Consider the following 21,525-nt stretch of genomic DNA (forward strand, 5'->3'; position numbering starts at 1 on the left):
CCCAAACATGCTCAATGGGTGACATGTCTGGTGAGTGTGCAGGTCATGGAAGAACTGGGACATTTTCAGCTTACAGGAATTATGTACAGATCCTTGCAACATAGGGCCACATTATCATGCTGAAACATGAGGTGATGGCGGTGGATGAATGGAACGACAATGGGCCTCAGGATATCGTCACGCTATCTCTGTGCATCCAAATTGCCATTGATAAAATGCAATTGTGTTCGTTGTCCGTAGCTTATGCCTGCCCATACCATAACCTCCACCATGGGACACTCTGTTCACAACGTTTGACATCAGCAAACCGCTCGTCCACACGACGCCATACACGCTGTCTGCCATCTGCCCAGTACAGTTGAAACCAGGATTCATCCGTGAAGCGCACACTTCTCCAGCGTGCCATTGGCCATCGAAGGTGAGCATTTGCACACTGAAGTTGGTTACGACGCCGAATTGCAGTCAGGTCAAGACGCTGGTGAAGACGACGAGCATGCAGATGAGCTTCCCCGAGACGGTTTCTGACAGTTTCCGCAGAAATCTTTGGTTGTGCAAACCCACAGTTTCATCAGCTGTACGGGTGGCTCGTCTCATACCATCCCGTAGATGAAGAAGCAGGATGTGGAGGTCCTGGTTTGGCATGGTTACACGTGATCTGCGGTTGTGAGGCTGGTTGGACGTACTGACAAATTCTCTAGAACGACATTGGAGGCGGCTTATGGTAGAGAAATAAACATTCAATTGTCTGACAACCGCTCTGGTGGACATTCCTACAGTAAATGCCAATTGCACACTCCCTCAACACTTGATACATCTGTGGCATTGTGTTGTGTGACAAAACTGAACATTTTAGAGTGGCCTTTTGTTTTCCCCAGCACAAGGTGACCTGTGAAATTATCAAACTGTTTAATCAGCTACTTGATATGCCACACCTGTCAGGTGGATGGATTATCTTGGCAAAGGAGAAATGTTCACCAACAGGGATGTAAACAAATTTGTGCACAAAATTTGAGAGAAATAAGCTTTTTGTGTGTATGGAAAATTCTGCAATCTTTTATTCAGCTCATGAAACATGGGACCAACACTTTACATGTTGCGTTTATATTTTTGTTCAGTGTAAATAACATTAAAATGTAAACACACAGCAACCAAAAACCTGATCTAATTTGCATAGTCATACTGAGTTTGCAACAAACAGTCCAATGTTCGCCACAAGTTTCCCAGAGGTTCAGAAGTCGAAGCAAATTTGCAGCAACAGTTAGCCCAAAAACTAATGTGCATGTGAAAATAATGGTAAGTTATCCAAAATATTTACCACAACTGCTTGCCAGAAGCCTGTTTTTTCGGTAAGGGTATGTTGAGATTCTAAACGGATCCTGTTGTGACCCTACTATTTAGGATAATCTAGATAAGGTCACTTCCAATCCACCCAATGTTGATCAAGGCTATAATGATGACGTACAGATGAATCGTACAGATGACAATTTATGCACTTTATCAGACTTTCATATGATAATTAGTCCGATTGAGGTTAAAGTATGTCTTTAAGGCATCTGTTTAGATAGTTGCTTTAAAATCAGCTGTACGCTTAATTCTTAAAAAGTCACATTAGCAAAGTGGATGAAACTGCAACCTTGCAGCAATCAAGTGACTTGGATATACAGGCCATAATGAACAATTAAACTAATTACGACCAGGGCATTAAATTGTGTGTAGTTTTATCATCTCTTTCTCTGGACTTTTACAGCATCTGATATGTCTAAGGCAGAAAAACGCTATCCGGAAATTAAATGAGGACATTACAGGAATAAACATCTTATTGTCACAGTCATTGAAGTATTAGTATTGGAGATTTTTACCTGACACTTGCTCGGGAGAATGTGAATGTGCTAGATTCTCAGCATAGCAGAACACCAGACACACAAAGTATGAGTGCACTGTTGAAAAGCTATTCTAATGTCTGGCCAGTAGAGGGTGCTTGTGTTTAACAAGTTTAACAAGAAGAGAAGATAAAATGGCAGATACACTATATATACAAAAGTATGTGGACAACCCTTCATATTTGTGGATTCGGGCTATTTCAGCCACACCCGTTGCTGCCAGGTGTATAAAAATCAAGCACACAGCCATGCAATCTCCATACACAAACATTGGCAGTAGAACTGCCTTACTGAAGAGCTCAGTGACTTTTCAATCGTTATAGGATGCCACCTTTCCAACTAGTCAGTTCGGCAAATTTCTGCCTTGCTAGAGCTGCCCTGGTCAACTGTAAGTGCTGTTATTGTGAAGTAGAAATATCTAGGAGCAACAACGGCTCAGCCACGAAGTGGTAGGCCCACACAAACTCACAGAACGGGGCCACCAAGTGCTGAAGCGCATAGCACGTAAAAATCGTCTGTCCTCGGTTGCTACACTCACTATAGAGTTCCAGACTGCCTCTGGAATCAACGTCAATAGAATAACTGTTAGTCGGGAGCTTCATGAAATGAGTTTCCATGGCCGAGCAGCCGCACACAAGCCTAAGATAACCATGCGCAATGCCAACGTGGAAACATCTGGAGTGATGAATCACGCTTCACCATCTGGCAGTCCGACAGACTAACCTGGGTTTGGCAGATGCCAGGAGAACGCTGCCTATCCCAATGCATAGCGCCAACTGTAAAGTTTGGTGGTGGAGGAATAATGGTCTGGACTGTTTTTTATGGTATGGGCTAGGCCCCTTAGTTCCAGTGAAAGGAAATCTTAATGCTACAGCATACAATGACATTCTAGATGATTCTGTGCATCCAACTTTGTGGCAAAAGTTTGGGGAAGGCCCTTTCCTGTTTCAGCATGACAATTCCCCCGTGCACAAAGCAAGGTCCATACAGAAATGGTTTGTCGAGATTGGTGTGGAAGAACTTGACTGGCCTGCACAGAGCCCTGAACTCAAGCCCATCGAACACCTTCGGGATGAAGTGGAATGCCAACTGCGAGCCAGGCCTAATCGCCCAACATCAGTGCCCGACCTCACTAATGCTCTTGTGGGTGAATGGAAGCAAATCCCCGCAGCAATGTTCCAACATCAAGTGGAAAGCCTTCCCAGAAGAGTGGAGGCTGTTATAGCAGCAAAGGGGGGACCAACTCCATATCAATGCCCATGATTTTGGAATTAGATGTTCGACCGATACTTTTGGTCATGTGTATTTATAACTGTTTAACAGAAAGCAGAATGTGGGGGGGAAAAATACCCATAATGCTTAGCTACACCTATCCAGTTCATTCAGATCTGCCAACACTAAAGGAATACCACTTTTCCTTAATCATGAGGACCAAGCAGGTGCACACCTCCTGGAGCCCCCATTAAAGTATTGAGTAACATTGGCAAAATAAGAAATGGGGAGGGCTCCACCTAGCATTCCTATAGTTCATTCAGATCAGAACAAACTAAGGTGGTAAAGGATAGGGGTTATTTGAATGTGGCCTACATTTTGCTCGTCACTAAATACAGTATATGAGGTATTGGTCTGGGGCTAGATGTCTCAGTCTGTGTCCTACCATAGTAGTGGTAGTCAAAAGTCATCTCAGGTAGCGTGATTGGTCATGACGCAGTCCACCTCTGCAAAATACCAGTTAGGGTATGATTGCATAAAATGACCATTTGATTAACTTGTATGTGAATCTGACACGTACATGATCGATGTTCAAAATTCAACTGATCATGTATAACTATTTTTGCCATATGAATGGTGAGGGCTGATGGGAGACACTTGTGGTCACATTGAAAGGGTATTAGCAATGAGGTTGCTTTCCTCAGATGCAAGTGGCAGATGTGTTCAGGACTTTTAACTGCCAAAAATAAAAAAACGTAACCACAGGAAAAACTCTAAAGAAACGAGATGCACATGAAATGCATGTCTGTTGTGTGGCGGATCCTTCGATGGTATAGAATAATGCTTGTGTACTGAACCAAGTTACTAAATGTGTAACTGGGAACCATCGTTGTTCCATGTGTGAACTGACACTAACTAAACAACTTACTGTACTCCACACACACACACACACTTCACTGAAGCCCATTCATGTGCAGGATTCAAACAGATGTTCATTGAGGCACGTTATCCCAGTTGCCTATAACCTATAACCCAACGGTAAAGCAAAGGAGCAACTGTCATTTTGTGAGTGATAAGTGATTTCCAAAAAGGAATTATTGGAAGGAGCATTTTACAACTCCTGCTGATCTGTCAGGCATTTCAGTATTGAGCACGTCAGTGAAATTGGCCAGCTAGGTACTTCAGTCTTCTTCATTGAAATTAATCAATGTGTCTGTCATTCACTGCTTGTCAGGATCCTGTGGGAAATCCTTCCTGGCATCTGGTCATCCTCTCAGGGCCTCCATGCTGCAGCTGAAAAACTGCTCTGCTATCTCTCCCGAGTCCCTGTTTGCATGGACTCCTCTTTGCCTCTGGTTTGAGTGTCTTAAATGTAGAGTATGTCTGTGTGTGTTGAAGTCTCGTGTGTGTGTGTGTGTGTGTGTGTGTGTGTGTGTGTGTGTGTGTGTGTGTGTGTGTGTGTGTGTGTGTGTGTGTGTGTGTGTATTTTTGAATGACACTCCAGGTCGTTGAAGATCAAAATTCTTCATTACAAAAAATGACAAAAGTTCCCCTTAAAAAGAAGAAGTTTGAAGACCACACAGGGCCAAAAAAAATACAATAAAAAAAAGGTTACCCTTTTGAATTGTTTGAGTTTGTGTTTCATCAACAAATGACATGTACTGCAATATGACATTTTTTTGCTAAATGTACTAACTAGAACCTGTAAAATCATGTTAGTTGCTGGCGAGTGTGAGAAGTCAGAAATGTGTTGGGAAAACATCTGATAGACCATTTCACACTGCGGAACATGAGTACTCTTTTGAATACTAAATCTGAAGTGGCACGGGTAAAGGGCTAGCATTACCAGAGGGCAAAGCAGAGGACCCTTGAAGACCAAGTGCCTCTGTGGACATTAGTGAAAAGGACCAATGTCCAAACTCTCAATTTCTTTGGCAGGGTGGAAAGGTTCAAAGTCACTGAGGGGAAACCTGTGCTCAAGAATGTATCTAGAGACCCTATCATGCATATCCAGGTGACAACCAAATCAAGGCCACATTCAACAACACTGAACATGTCAATGGTCTGGTATGGAAAAGGTGCAAAAGCGAACATAAGCACGGGGGTGGGACTGCCTTTGTTGTACACAATTACTATTATTACCATTACAGACAGCTTTCCACCAACACTTCCAGATGCTGCTCTACTGCCCCATTCCCTCCCTTGCTGCTTTACCCTACCCGCTGATGCGTCCACATTGGCCCGACATATTGTTCTGTCCCATCATGCTGTGTCAGCAATGTCTACAACCAAAAACGTACGATTTTTATGGACAACTATCTGGCCAAAAGGTCCTTAACTGTATGCGTCTCGCAGATACGGAAAACAGTCTATCCCTACTTGTATTCTCTGAACAACATACGAGTACAATGTATGTAACCTCTACCTGGTACAGCCAGAGGAGGATGGGCCTCCCCTCAGTCTGGTTAACCTCGAGGCTTATTTTATTTCCCCCCCTTTGCTGTTGTGGTTCCGCTTGTCATTTGGGTTCTAGGCCAGGTTACTGCCAAGCACTTTGCGACAACTTGACATTAAAAAGGCTCTCTGGGGATGTAGCAAAAAGTTGCCAAAAAATGGTAGCTTTCTTCCAACCACACGTATAAGCTACAAATGTACCCTTTATGAACAGATGCTTCTGAAAACAAACCCCATGTCTGGATAGATAGTGAAGTCTCTGGTGCTCAGGTGAATGTCATCATCCTTTCCTTTGATGAACAGCTGAAGCTTTATTTAAAACGGCAAAGACAGCCTTGTAGACGTGGTTTATAAGTGAAGGAATGGAGCTGAAGAAGCTAGTCATGTGACGATGAGCTCGATCTTGCACGTAAAGAGTAATGCCTCTCAATAGTCTAGAATGGCTTCCTCCCTCCTCGTCCACTCTCCTTCATGAGCACTAGTCTGATTGTACAGTGTGTCTGTGTGTGTTGGCGTCCCATGTGTATGTGTGTGTATGACACTGCGGGTCGTTGAAGATAAAAAAGTTTCATTACAAAAATGGACAAAGGTGCAGGTGCGTGGCGCTCGTCCTCTCTCCTCCATGAGCACTGATATGAAAAGACAGGTTACATGAAAGCCACAGGAGGAGGTTGGTGGCAATCCTTGGCCTCTTCTACATTGCTCTATAAATCTAATCATAAGCAAGACTGGATGATTCTGTATATTCCTCTGTATACTCCCCCGGTAACTGGTCCAACTCCATTGCACAAAGTGTTCAAACCAATTCCTCCAAAAGCTCAACTGCTCTGGTTTGAGAGGCAGAAAATGTGTTATTGCCCGCATTGATCTGTATCGCCTGTGTTTTTCATCCATGGTTGAATTCATCTATTTCCCATATCAGGCACTACTGGATGACTTGAGAGGCCTTGTGTTTGGACACAGTGCGCAAACATTCATTTTCTTTGACTCAGAGGGAATGTTTGTTTTCTAACTGCTTCGAACTAAAACCATATCCATGTGTCACTCAGTGAATGTTTTGCGCTTTCCATCAAGCAGTGATTTCTATCTGTGCAACTTGTGTATCCTATTATTTATTCCCTGGGACAATACTCTGTGCATTAGTAATTTTGTGTGAAGTATTTACTAGTATTCGTAAGACTGACGCATCAGCCTGTACCTTGTAGTTATATTTTGTTGCCGTATAAGGCTCTTATTGAACCGGATGTATTATTTGTCAAATAAAAACATTGACAACTATTGAAATACTGGACTGTAGAAAAATGGTGGTATTGAAGTAGAATCATCTCTGAACCCAACTATACTAAACATTCTTCTACTATCTAGTAACTGAGGAAATGTACATTTGGATTGTTGATTGGTTTGGCTGGTTTTCTTTTTCAATGTTTCCAACTAGCTGAAGAAAAACATTTTATAGTACAATTACCCACTGCTGCTGACTACTGCAAATAACTTTGTATCCCTACACCTAAAGATTGTGTGATGGCAGAGGTAACGTTATAGCTGCTGTCTGATGAATACCAACTGAGTGAAAGTAAAGTATTCTGTATGTGTTGGATATGGATGTGCTGTGAGTGATACATACTCGACTTGTAAAACATAGATGATTCTATGGATGTGGCCTGTACTGCAGTGAGACTAGGGTTGCAGGATAAGGGAGATGTAGATGTGTCAGGTTCCTTGTCCTCAACTTCTTCAGCCTCCTTCTCCTCTTCGGGCCGCTCCGCCGACAACCTCTGGGGAATCCTAGCCGACCTTTGACCCTGAGGTCAAAATGTTCACAGAAGGTCAACATCAGCTAATTTGGGGTTTAATTAACTAATACTATGTGAGTGAGTCAAAGTGGCAGCTTTATCTGTTTCTAAGGCAAACGTAATCTCGGCACACATTCATCAACAAAATGAAACAAGCACAACATGCAGAAGATGCAGGAAAAAATGGAAAAAATGACCAAAAGTTTAGGCACTGGGTACCTTAGGGCCAGGTTTGGCTGCTGCTCTACTCTGTGGGCTTTGCTCGGCATTGGTCTCTTTGGAGTCAGATAGGGTCTTCATAGTAGCAGCCGCATGCCGGAGGATGCAGTCTGTGCCACAGTAAACGGAGTCGGGAAGAGCGTGCATACTGCACCCTGGGCCAATGCACTGGGGCAGAGAACTGTCCGTCTCCATTTCAGCCTCAGCAACCACTTCAGTCTCCTCCTGCGCCACAGCCTCCTAGGACCAGACTCGCTTGTCAGCCTAGATCTCAAACTTGCAACTAAATACCATTGTGAAATGGGCTGTACAAAGCAAGGGAAACCAAATAATACTACAAACTAGCATTGATTTCCATTCTTCCTCGCAAAGGAATCAGTAAACGTTCGTTCTCACCTTACTGGCCTGCTCCTCATGCACTCTCTCCTCCTCCCCAGAGGAGGGCAGTGTCAGGCAGTCAGGGTGGCTCTGCTGGGGGTCTGGCTGGCTCTGGCTCTTATTCGTGCAGTTGGGGCAGATCCAGTCCCGTCCGCTCCTCTCCAGCTTGCTGCCATGCGTCTCGCTGACGCCAACGCAGTCGCCATGGAACCACTCCTGACAATTGTCACAGGAGATCATGAACCTGGACAAGGAATCAAACGGGCAATAAGAAAATGACAGCTAAAGAACAGCAATTAACTAAAGTCCATAACCATCCAAAATAATGAGTATGGCAGATGGAAAGAGCTGAGATGTGGTGCTGCGATACCAACAACATTAGGCTTGCTTGTTTTCAGAGGTAAATATCGTCCTTGACAATGCTACACACATACCTTTTATTCTGCCTCTGTCGACAGATGCAGTAAAGGGCATTGGGGTTGTAGCCCTCACTGTCCGATATGCTAGAATACTCTGACTTTTCTTCCTCGATCCTCTCCTCCACCTCGTCCTTCTCCTCCTCCACCTCGTCCCTCTCCTCGTCCTTCTCCTCCTCCACCTCGTCGTTCTCCTCCTCCACCTCGTCCTCCTCCACCTCCACTTTCTCCTCCTCCTCCACCTCCACTTTCTCCTCCTCCTCCACCTCTGTTACATTATCATATTGGCTGGGCTTTTCTTCTTTTGTCTCTGGCTCTGGATCAGACTCGAGAGGAGGCATAGACTCTGAGCTGGACTGTTGAGAAGGAGAAGGGCTTTGCGGTTCAACCACTACAACAGCCTCCTCGGGACTCTGCTCCCTCTCCTCCTCCTGAGGCTGATACACCTGCTGCTGTTCCAACTCATTTACAAAAATCACCTCTTCTTCATCTGCAGTGCTCGACTCTGGCTCTACCCTCCTACCCCTCCCACGCCCCCTACCTCTCCCTCGTCCTCTCCCTCTCCCTCTACCCCTTCCCCTAGCCCTGCCTCTCCCTCTGACCCCTCTGCCTCTGGCCTCACCTCTCCCCCTAATGCTCAGCCGCTCCTGAAGCTGCTTCAGGGTCAGCTCATCACTGTCCTCCTCTATACTGGAGGCAGCTTCCATGTCCCCACTACCCCCATAGCTAGGAGGGGCAGCCGTGGTCCTGTCCTCCTCTTTCTTCTCCCCAAGTAGGGAAAAAGCCGTGCTGAATGCAGATCCAAAGTCCCGCCAAGAGGAGGGGTCTAATCTGGCACCTGGGCAGGGCTCTAGGGCCTCTGAGGCAGGCTCCCTGTCCATTGGAGTAGGGGAGCCCGTCTCGGAGTGCTCCAGGTCAGCCGGGGCGCTCCTTCTCCCCCCTCGCCCACGTCTTGAATAGGTCTGGGCCGGGCGGCCTCTGCCCCGACGTGTGGGTAGGGGCGGAGATTCTGGATCTTCAGTCTCATCCAATCCCACAAACTCTCTTCTGGCAACCGTGGTCCGCCTGAAGCCCCAGGTCTTTTTGAACTCGCTGATGGTCGGCCTAGCACCCCTCTCGGCCCCCTCCACCTGCTGCTCTGCATTACCATCGCCTCTGTGCTCCTCTACACCAAGAAGAGAAGAGCAGGGATGGAAAAACCTTAGATTTAAAAAGGTAGCAGTATGATGCAGAAAGTAAACAGTATAAACATCAAGCAGCAGTCACTACTCTTAAACCTTTGGATGCCGTCTACCATAGCGCCACTCGTTTTATCACTGGTGACAGTCTTAATACTCACCACAGCACCCTGTTTTAAAGTCCTGCAGATCAATTCATTACTCCCTTTTTCGTTTACAAAGCCCTACTACACAAGCTTCCAACTTACCTAACTTCGTTGTTACAGAATTTAAACAAACATGAGATACCAAACCCGCTCACAAGGTTGGTTAACCCTCGAGGTTCCTTGGGTCTCCACCGAATTAGGCAAATCTGCTTTTAGTTTTAATGCACCTCATTGCTGGAACCAACTGCAAAATACACTGCAATAAGCTGTGGATGACGCTTGGGCAATTTAAAATATTTGGTAGGGAACTATTTTCTGAGGAATGTGGCTGTTTTTCTTGATCGTTTGTTGTGCTGTATTTAGTTTGCTTTGTACTGTCCGATTTTGATTTTGTCTATGAATTGTATGTGCAGGGCACCCTTGCGAAAGAGGTCCTGGTCTCAATGGTGACTCCCTGTTTAAATAAAAAGGTAAAATAGCTGGTCAATTTCCGCAACAACTAAGAGCTTTGGTTCAACTTTTCCGCAGCTTTGGTGCCCTGGCTACCAAGCTGTAACAGTGTGAAGCGAACCAATGCACAGATACTGGATGTTTCTCAATATGCATTCTACCGTGCTCCAAACTCTCATGCTCAGAGTGCATTCTCCCAGGACGTTCTTGTGAGGATGAGAGTCTGAAGAACGCATAAAACGTTCCATTTCAGAAGCACTCACACTCTGTATTACCTCACGCTGCACCTCCCCATTCACTGACCCTTCCTCCAGCCAGGACAACGGCAATAGAGACCAAACAAGATATATGTAACAGTATAACTTTAGTACGTCCCCTCGCCCCGACCTCGGGCGCGAACCAGGGACCCTCTGCACACATCAACAACAGTCACCCACGAAGCATCGTTACCCATCGCTCCACAAAAGCCGCGGCCCATGCAGAGCAAGGGGAACCACTACTTCTAGGTTTCAGAGCAAGTGACGTAACCGACTGAAAAGCTGCTAGCGCGCACCACCGCTAACTAGCTAGCCATTTCACATCGGTTACATTTACACAAGACAAATGTTTTACCTCATAACTATCAGCTAGCTATAATAAACAAAAATATAAAAGCAACATGCAACAATTTTTAAGATTTTACTAAGTTACAGTTCATATAAGGAAATCAGTCAATTGAAATAAATGAATTAGGCTCTAATCTATGGATTTCACATGACTGTGCAGGGTTGCAGGCATTGGTGGGCCTAGGAAGGCATAGGTCCATCCACTTGGTAGCCAGGCCCACCCACTGGGGAGCCAGGCCCAGCCAATCAGAATGAGTTTTTCTCCACAAAAGTACTTTAGTACAGACAGAAATACTCCTCAGCAACCCACCCCTCCTCAGACGATCCTGCAGGTGAAGAAGACGGAATTGGCTGGCCTGGGCTGGCGTGGTTACACGTGGCAACAGCTCTGGTGGACATTCCTACAGTCAGCATGCCAATTGCACGCTGACTCAAATCTTGAGACATCTGTGGCATTGAGTTGTGTGACAAAACTGCACATTTTAGAGTGGCCTTTTGTTGTCCCTAGCACAAGCTGCACCTCTGTAATGATCGTGCTGTTTAATCAGATTCTTGATATGCCACACCTGTCAGGTGGATGGATTATCTTGGCAAAGGAGAAATGCTCACTAAAAGGAATGTAAACAAATTTGTGCACAAAATTTGGAACATGCATATAGAACATATCTGGGATTTTTTATTTCAGCTCATGAAACATGGGACCAACACTTCAAATGTTGCTTTTATATTTTTGTTCAAAGTATTTGTGAATTGTAATAATGTAGCTAATCAGATTGTTTAACAGGCAAAAATGACCTAAAACTAAATGTTATGCAAGGTAGATGTAAATTCTTCATGGGTAGTTAGCTAGCTAACAATTCTTTATGGCTATCTGGCCAGTTAACCCTATTGACCTATTATGGGCTTGCGATCGACGCACACTAGTGGCTTTGTAGGCAGGTAAACATGCCAAAATTAATATAGGTTAATAAATAAAATATTGCAGTCAGGCAACATATGAAATGTGAATAGGCAACATTTCATTCTGAAATCTGAGCGTATTTTAATGGCCGCCAGTTATTTCAAGAAATTTTGCGCAATTATTTATGTTGTTGCGTCATATTCTTTACATACTTTCCGTTGAAATTTGCGTCGATGCATGTTTCAAAATATGTACAAATGGAGTACGCATTCGAGAAGTGCCCTCCGTGTGTTGTTTCGCATTCTTTGAGTTGGACTCATACTCCGACCCGCCAATGCTCCAATTTGTAGTCCAGAGAGGACATATGAATCAAAAATTATTCCCTCGTTATGTCAAGATCACAACTTATTTATCTCATGATCACGACATAGCAAAAATTGTTTTTTTGTCGAGATCACAAGATAAGCTCTATAAATAGGAGTGGACGTATTGATGATAGATTGACAGTATGGCAGAGCCCACGGTGGATCAGTGCATATGTATCATTTATTTTCACCTTTATTTAACCAGGTAGGCCAGTTGAGAACAAGTTCTCATTTACAACTGCGACCTGGCCAAGATAGAGCAAAGCAGTGCGACACAAACAACACAGAGTTACACATGGAATAAACACACATACAGTCAATAACACAATATAACAATATATATACAGTGTGTGCAAATATAGTAAGATTAGGGAGGTAAGGCAATAAATAGGCCATAGTGGCGAAATAATTTCAATTTAGCAATTAAACCCTGGAGTGGTAGATGTGCAGAAGATGAATGTGCAAGTAGAGATTCTGAGGTGCAAAGGAGCAACAACAAAAAAATAACAATATGGGGATGAGGTAGTTGGGTGGGCTATTTACAGATGGGCTGTGTACAGGTGCAATGATCGGTAAGCTGCTCTGACAGCTAATGCTTAAAGTTAGTGAGGGAGATAAGCTTCAGTGATTTTTGCAATTCATTCCAGTCATTGGCAGTAGAGAACTGGAAGGAAAGGTGGCCAAAGGGGGAGTTGGCTTTGGGGATGACAAGTAAAATATACCTTCTGGAGCGCGTGCTACGGGTGGGTGCTGCTATGGTGACCAGTGAGCTGAGATAAGGCAGGGCTTTACCTAGCAAAGACTTATAGATGACCTGGAGCCAGTGGGTTTGGCGACGAATATGAAGCGAGGGCCAGCCAATGAGAGCATACAGGTCGCGGTGGTGGGTAGTATATTGAGCTTTGGTGACAAAACGGATGGCACTGTGATAGACTACATCCAATTTGCTGAGTAGAGTGTTGGAGGCTATTTTGTAAATGACATCGCCGAAGTCACGGATCAGTAGGATAGTCAGTTTTACGAGGGTATGTTTGGCAGCATGAGTGAAGGATGCTTTGTTGCAAAATAGGAAGCCGATTCTAGATTTAATTTTGGATTGGAGATGCTTAATGTGAATCTGGAATTAGAGTTTCAGTCTAACCAGACACCTAGGTATTTGTAGTTGTCCACATATTCTAAGTCAGAACCGTCCAGAGTAGTGATGCTAGATGGGCGGCGGGAGCGGGCAGCGATCGGCTGAAGAGCATGCATTTAGTTTTACTTGCATTTAAGAGCAGTAGGAGGCCACGGAAGGAGTGTTGTATGGCATTGAAGCTCGTCTGGAGGTTTGTTAACACAGTGTCCAAAGAAGTGCCAGAAGTATACAGAATGGCGTCGTCTGCGTAGAGGTGGATCAGAGAATCACCAGCAGCAAGTGCGACATCATTGATGTAGACAGAGAAAAGAGTCAGCCCGAGAATTGAACCCTGTGGCACCCCCATAGAGACTGCCAGAGGTCCGGACAACAGGCCCTCCGATTTGACACATTGAACTCTATCTGAGAAGTAGTTGGTGAACCAGGCGAGGTAGTCATTTGAGAAACCAAGGCTGTTGAGTCTGCCGATAAGAATGCTGTGATTGACAGAGTCGAAGGCCTTGGCCAGGTTGATGAAGACGGCTGCACAGTATTGTCTTTTATCAATGGCGGTTATGATATCGAGCGTGGCTGAGGTGCACCCATGACCAGCTCGGAAACCAGATTGCATAGCGGAGAACGTATGGTGGGATTCAAAATGGTCGGTGATCTGTTTGTTAACTTGGCTTTCGAAGACTGTAGAAAGGCAGGGTAGGATATATATACAGTGGGGAGAACAAGTATTTGATACACTGCCGATTTTGCAGGTTTTCCTACTTACAAAGCATGTAGAGGTCTGTCATTTTTATCATAGGTACACTTCAACTGTGAGAGACGGAATCTAAAACAAAAATCCAGAAAATCACATTGTATGATTTTTAAATAATTAATTTGCATTTTATTGCATGACATAAGTATTTGATCACCTACCAACCAGTAAGAATTCCGGCTCTCACAGACCTGTTAGTTTTTCTTTAAGAAGCCCTCCTGTTCTCCACTCATTACCTGTATTAACTGCACCTGTTTGAACTCGTTACCTGTATAAAAGACACCTGTCCACACACTCAATCAAACAGATTCCAACCTCTCCACAATGGCCAAGACCAGAGAGCTGTGTAAGGACATCAGGGATAAAATTGTAGACCTGCACAAGGCTGGGATGGGCTACAGGACAATAGGCAAGCAGCTTGGTGAGAAGGAAACAACTGTTGGCGCAATTATTAGAAAATGGAAGAAGTTCAAGATGACGGTCAATCACCCTCGGTCTGGGGCTCCATGCAAGATTTCACCTCGTGGGGCATCAATGATCATGAGGAAGGTGAGGGATCAGCCCAGAACTACACGGCAGGACCTGGTCAATGACCTGAAGAGAGCTGGGACCACAGTCTCAAAGAAAACCATTAGTAACACACTATGCCGTCATGGATTAAAATCCTGCAGCGCACGCAAGGTCCCCCTGCTTAAGCCAGTGCATGTCCAGGCCCGTCTGAAGTTTGCCAATGACCATCTGGATGATCCAGAGGAGGAATGGGAGAAGGTCATGTGGTCTGATGAGACAAAAATAGAGCTTTTTGGTCTAACTCCACTCGCCGTGTTTGGAGGAAGAAGAAGTATGAGTACAACCCCAAGAACACCATCCCAACCGTGAAGCATGGAGGTGGAAACATCATTCTTTGGGGATGCTTTTCTGCAAAGGGGACAGGACGACTGCACCGTATTGAGGGGAGGATGGATGGGGCCATGTATCGCGAGATCTTGGCCAACAACCTCCTTCCCTCAGTAAGAGCATTGAAGATGGGTCGTGGCTGGGTCTTCCAGCATGACAACGACACGAAGCACACAGCCATGGCAACTAAGGAGTGGCTCCGTAAGAAGCATCTCAAGGTCCTGGAGTGGCCTAGCCAGTCTCCAGACCTGAACCCAATAGAAAATCTTTGGAGGGAGCTGAAAGTCCGTATTGCCCAGCGACAGCCCCGAAACCTGAAGGATCTGGAGAAGATCTGTAGGGAGGAGTGGGCCAAAATCCCTGCTGCAGTGTGTGCAAACCTAGTCAAGAACTACAAGAAACGTATGATCTCTGTAATTGCAAACAAAGGTTTCTGTACCAAATATTAAGTTCTGCTTTTCTGATGTATCAAATACTTATGTCATGCAATAAAATGCAAATTAATTACTTAAAAATCATACAATGTGATTTTCTGGATTTTTGTTTTAGATTCCGTCTCTCATAGTTGAAGTGTACCTATGATAAAAATTACAGACCTCTACATGCTTTGTAAGTAGGAAAACCTGCAAAATCGGCAGTGTATCAAATACTTGTTCTCCCCACTGTAGGTCTGTAACAGTTTGGGTCTAGAGTGTCTCCCCCTTTGAAGAGGGGGATGACCGCGGCAGCTTTCCAATCTTTAGGGATCTCAGACGATACGACAGAGAGGTTGAACAGATTAGTAATAGGGGTTGCAACATTTGCGGCAGATAATTTTAGAAAGAGAGGGTCCAGATTGTCTCGCCCAGCTGATTTGTAGGGGCCCAGATTATGCAGATTATGTTTTTGTGCTGGTCAAGGGCAGTCAAGTCTGGAGTGAACCAAGGGCTATATCTGTTCTTAGTTCTACATTTTTTGAATGGGGCATGCTTATTTAAGATGGTGGGGAAAGCACTTATAGAGAATAACCAGGCATCCTCTACTGACGGAATGAGGTCAATATCCTTCCAGGATACCCAGGCCAGAAGTGTTTTAGGGAGCGTTTGACAGTGATGAGGGGTGGTCGTTTGACCGCGGACCCATTACGGACACAGGAAATTAGGCAGTGATCACTGAGATCCTGGTTGAAGACAGCAGAGGTGTAATTTAGAGGGCAGGTTGGTCAGGATGATATCTATGAGGGTGCCCGTGTTTACGGATTTAGGGTTGTACCTGGTAGGTTCCTTGATAATTTGTGTGCGATTGAGGGCATTTAGCTTAGATTGTAGGAAGGCCAGGGTGTTAAGCATATCCCAGTTTAGGTCACCTAACAGTACAAACTCTGAAGATAAATGGGGGGCAATTAATTCACATATGGTGTCCAGGGCACAGCTGGGGGCTGAGGGGGGTCTATAACAAGCAACAGTGAGAGACTTATTTCTGGAAAGGTGGATTTTTAAAAGTAGAAGCTCGAACTGTTTGGGAACAGACCTGGCTAGCATGACAGAACTCTGCAGGCTAACTCCACCCCCTTTGGCAGTTCTATCTTGGCGGGAAATGTTGTAGTTGGGGATGGAAATTTCAGAATTTTTGGTGGCCTTCCTAAGCCAGGATTCAGACACGGCTAGGACGTCAGGGTTGGCGGAGTGTGCTAAAGCAGTGAATAAAACAAACTTAGGGAGGAGGCTTCTGATGTTAAAATGCATGAAACCAAGGCTTTTATGGTTACAGAAGTCAACAAATGATAGCGCCTGCGGGTCAGTTAGGTACATACAGGAGTTCGAGGCTGGGGCCGGCAGGTAAACAAAATGAGGTACCGTGTTATTGAAACAGTCCAGGGGCATCAGCTGTGTAGCCGAGTGATCATAGGGTCAAAAGAGCAAGCGATAGGTGAGTCCGGGTGCCGTTCGGTAGTCACTACTACACTAGGCGAGCAGGGGGCACAGCGTTCAGAAAAGCTAGCGGGCCTTGGCTAGTAGATGGTTATTCGGCGACATCGTAACAGAATAGCCTGTTGAGATCACGTCGGCAGTGCAGTCGTGATGGATCGGCAGGTCTCCGTGACGACAATAAAAGGGTCCAGGCCAATTGGCAAAGGAGGTATTGTAGCCCTAGAATTAGCTGATATATGGGCCTAGCTCGAGGCTTGAGCTAGCCTGTGCTTGCTTCGGGACAGAGGTGTTCGCTAACAGTAGCCACTCGTTTGCAGCTAGCTAGCTGCGATGACCCGGTGTAATAATCCAGAGCGGCAGGAATCCGGTGATGTGGTAGAGAGAAGCAGTCCGAAATGCTCTGGGTTGATATCGCTCTGTGCAGACTGGCAGGTGTGGTCCGAGCTAAGGCTGGCTGGTGACCGAGAAAAAAGGTGAAGACCGCTAACCGTGGCTAACAAAGACTAGTAGCTAGTTAGCTGGCTAGCTCCTGATTGCAGTTCCAGTTATAAGGAATAAAAATAGCTGATTATTGATTGTTACACTAAGCGATGGTACATTTCATGTGAACATCATGCTTTCATTTGTTTGGAGCTCATTATCAGTTCATAAATTAGAATGTTAGCAAGCTAAAATGACCCTTACCTTGAGCTAAGAGCTCTTGGGGCATCTAAGCCCTGAACGATGCCTGACAGTCTCCCAGGCTGTGCCACCCCCAAGACCATACCTAATCCCATGAAAGCAACAACGCAGCTAGTTTGGCTAGTCTTGTGAGCAAGAGAGCTACCTAGCTAGGTAGTCTTGTTAGCTAGCTAGCTACCTAGCTTGTTATCTATGCTGGTTGTTAGCGTGCATAACTGATATGTGTATAATTGTAAGGGGCACTTCATGTTTTATAGATAATATTTACAGAGTGGGTGAGCTCCATTCCTGACTGGCTGATCAGATTACATTTCAGCCTCAGAGCTTGATCAGATTCAATAGCAGCCTCAGAGGCTTTTAAATTGGGATTCTGTTTTGTAGGCTGTTTCATAGTTAAAGGTCATTGCAGGCAGATTAGAAGTCAGTGTATTATGTATGTGATCTAGACTGGGTGCGCTCCTATTCCTGGCAGGCTGATCAGATTCAATAGCAGCCTCAGAGACTAATAAGCCATGATGCTGCCTTGTAGGCTGTCTGCAAAGAGCCTTACATATGAAATAGCCTGCAAGGCAGCATCCTGATTTATCAGCCTCTGAGGCTGAAATGTAATCTGATCAGTCTGTCAGGAATGGAGTTTACCAACTGTAAATGTAAATATTATCCACAAAACATGAAGTGTTCCTTATAATTATACACATATCAGTTATGCAAGCTAACAACCAGCATAGATAACTAGCTTGATTGTTAGCTAGGTAGTTAACAAGACTAACTAACTATCTCACAAGACTAGCCAAGTTATGTGTTGTTCCTTGCATATGATTGGCTGTGGTCTTCGGGGGCGGTACGCAGACTGGGAGACAGGGCTGCCTCTCAGGCATTGTTCAAGGCTTAAATGCCCCCACAATGCGATCAACGCTGCCACAGGTCTTCTTCATGAAGTGGTTATCGTGCATCTGAACAAATCAATGGATGATGCATGGTACTTTTATCTTGTGATCTCAACACACCACTTATGAAATAAATACGTTATGATTGACATAACGTGGGATATTTTTTATTTATTCATATGTCCTCTCTGGACTTCTTTCAACGTGGGTGCTCGAAGCACGGTAGTATGCATTTTGAGAAACACCCACTGTGTGAGAGTGAAGTCTTGCTTCTTGCTCAACTCAATATCTGCTGTCTTGCTCATGGCAACGTCATTGCCCTGAGTCTACCTTTAATATGGCCGAAAATATATAATCTCAATCCAATCACATCATTTGAACAACTAATGGTCAGACCAATCCAATACAACTAACAGGGGGAGGAAAGAGAAAGGTCATACCTGTATCAGTGCCAGTGAGGTCATGGATCTCATTGATATCCATAAAGCCCTCCATGGAAGACAAACTGTCAAATCAAGATAGAAAAAATGCATGTCATATGTTATCCAATCTACCAGAAATGCTGTTGATTTAATTGAAGTACATTTACAAGTTGAAAGACTTGTGAGAGCTTGACCTGAAGGGTCAGTGTGCCGACATGGCCATACTCGTATTCATAATCATATTCGTAAATTAACAGTCGGATCGGATGACACGAGCAATCGGGGGAAAGAATTAAGAGTTTAAATGCTAAATGCACATTCTCCCTGCAAAAACGCTGCAGATTACAGTAGGAACAGCGCGCAGAGGGGTGGGTGTGTGTCTGTCCTCAACCTGCGCAGGCAGCCATGTTTGCTGTCACTTAGAATGCCCACCATCGTTGACTTTTTCTACCTACCCTTTCCTTGCTTGTTAGATATTATGCACATTGATAGCAAACGTCCTCGCCATGTGATCTATCATAGTAGCAGACAGCAGCAATCAAAATGACCAGACTGAAAACACGCGTGGAAAACTGATCTGGTGAAATTATGAAGGGAGTGGACAGAGAAATACAGCTTCACTCTATCCAATCAGAGCAGCAGGATCAACATACAGCCCACCCTTCTCTTTACAGACAGCCAATTGCGTTATTTAGACCACATAGAACCTCGCACATGACTGACTACCCCCCAAAAATAGTTTTTTCAATCACGGATAATTACACAAAATACTCTGATCATAACCAGATCCAGAATATTGCCCATATACGTTACAATAGTAGTTCTGTCCAACTACTCAGCACACCCCTACTGAAGAGCCATCCCTCACTTTGAATTAATGCAGGAAATCTCCATTTGCCCAACAGTCGTCATCTGTAGTTCAACAGCAGACAATGCTAAACTAGTAAAATTATAATAATGTAATCAAGACTATGGAACAAGTTCAGGAAAAAAATAAAAGCCTACAACACAACGCAAACAGGCAGACTTTATTTCACTCTATATTCCCGTTGACTTGGAAGGGGGGGGGGGGACATAACAGACAGTTTGTCACTTCAAAGGTTAGCTCTGGTCCAGGGTGTTAGTGAGGTTTACTAACAATGAGCCTATCTGAGCCTATAAAAATAGAATGAATCACTGTCTATACTGAACAAAAATAACGCAACATGCAACAATTTCAAAGATTTTACTGAGTTACAGTTCATATGAGGAAATCAGTCAACTGAAATTCATTAGGCCCTAATCTATGGATTTCATATGACTGGGAATACAGATATGCATCTGTTGGTCACAGATCCCTTCAAAAAAAAAAAAGGTAGATCGTGGTTTAGAAAACCAGTCAGTATCTGGTGTGACCATCTGCCTCACGCAGCTCGAAATCTCCTTCGCATAGAGTTAATCAGGCTGTTGATTGTGGCCTGTGGAATTTTGAGCCCGTCCTCTTCAATGAATGTGCAAAGTTGTTGGATATTGTCAGGAACTGGAACACGCTGTCGTACACGTCGACTCATTAAACCCAAACATGCTCAATGGGTGACGTGTGGTGAGTATGCAGGCCATGGAAGAACTGCCACATTTCAGCTTCCAGGAATTGTGTACAGATCCTTACGACATGGGGCCGTTCATTATCATGCCGAAACATGAGGTAATGGCGACTGATGAATGACACAACAATGGGCTTCAGGATCTCATCACAGTAGCTGTGCATTCAAAATTACCATCAATAACATGCAATTGTGTTAATTGTCCGTAGCTTATGCCTGCCCATACCATAACCCCACCATGGGCCACTCTGTTTACAACATTGGTATCAGCAAACCGCTCGCCCAAACGACTCCATACACATGGTCTGCGATTGTGAGGCTGATTGGACGTACTGCCAAATTCTCTAAAACGGTGTTTGAGGTGGCTTAAGGTAGAGAAATTAACATTCAATTCTCTGGCTATAGCTCTGGTGGACATTCCTGCAGTCAGCATGCCAACTGCACATATGTGGCATTGTGTTGTGACAAAATTGCACATTTTAGAGTGTCCTTTTATTGTTTCCAGCACAAAGTGCACCTGTGTAATGATCATGCGGTTTAATCACATGCTGCCACACCTGTCCGGTGGATGGATTATCTTGGCAAAGGAGAAATGCTCACTAACAGAGATGTAAACAAATTTGTGCACAACATTTCAGAGATATTTCCAGGAAAATTTCAGGGATATTTTATTTCAGCTCATGAAACATGAAACCAACACTTTACATGCTGCGTTTATATTTTTGTTCAGTGTAGTTCTATGCCTGAGCCTACCGGAGCCCTGGACCAGAGCTATACAAAGGCCACATTTGAATTCAAAATAAGACAAACATCAAATCCAGGCATCGACCTAGTAGACAAGACTATAAGCACTATGGCAAGTTATGAATCGAAAAAGACAGGAATTGGGTGTTCATTTCCCCATGTCCATAACATTTAATTAACACAGATCATTTCTGGTAAAGGAGCATTCCTCCCTCATTCATGCATCCCATAGAGAAAAGGTGAATTTCGAGCAAGATTGGCTGCTTACTACAGGAGGCATGTAAACATTAGATACACTACATGGTCAAAAGTATGTGGACACCTGCTCGTCGAACATCTCATTCCAAAAACATGGGCATTAATATGGAGTTGGTCCCCCCTTTGCTTCTATAACAGCCACAACTCTTCTGGGAAGGATTTCCACTAGATGTTGGAACATTGATAAGGGGACTTGCTTCCATTCAGCCACAAGAGCATTGGTGAGGTAGGGCACTGATGTTGGGCGCTTAGGCCTGGCTCAC

General features: G+C 44.6%; 1 protein-coding gene across 2 annotated transcripts in view; it reads right to left on the reverse strand.

Moving 5' to 3' along the window:
* The window catches only part of LOC139557004 (death-inducer obliterator 1-like), a 47,724-nt gene extending 28,920 nt beyond the window's left edge, over window positions 1–18,804 (reverse strand). For both annotated transcript variants that reach the window (XM_071371259.1, XM_071371258.1), the window contains exons 1-5: window positions 18,696–18,804; window positions 8,371–9,517; window positions 7,955–8,180; window positions 7,559–7,798; window positions 7,171–7,348 (exon numbers count right to left, since the gene is read on the reverse strand). In XM_071371259.1, the coding sequence (XP_071227360.1) occupies window positions 7,171–7,348; window positions 7,559–7,798; window positions 7,955–8,180; window positions 8,371–9,517; window positions 18,696–18,750 (1,846 nt within the window). In that variant the 5' untranslated portion in view covers window positions 18,751–18,804. The remainder of the gene's footprint in view (window positions 1–7,170; window positions 7,349–7,558; window positions 7,799–7,954; window positions 8,181–8,370; window positions 9,518–18,695) is intronic.
* Between the last annotated feature and the right edge of the window lie 2,721 nt (window positions 18,805–21,525).

The sequence above is a fragment of the Salvelinus alpinus genome, chromosome 28 (assembly GCF_045679555.1).
Source record: "Salvelinus alpinus chromosome 28, SLU_Salpinus.1, whole genome shotgun sequence".
Classification (NCBI taxonomy): Eukaryota; Metazoa; Chordata; class Actinopteri; order Salmoniformes; family Salmonidae; genus Salvelinus; species Salvelinus alpinus.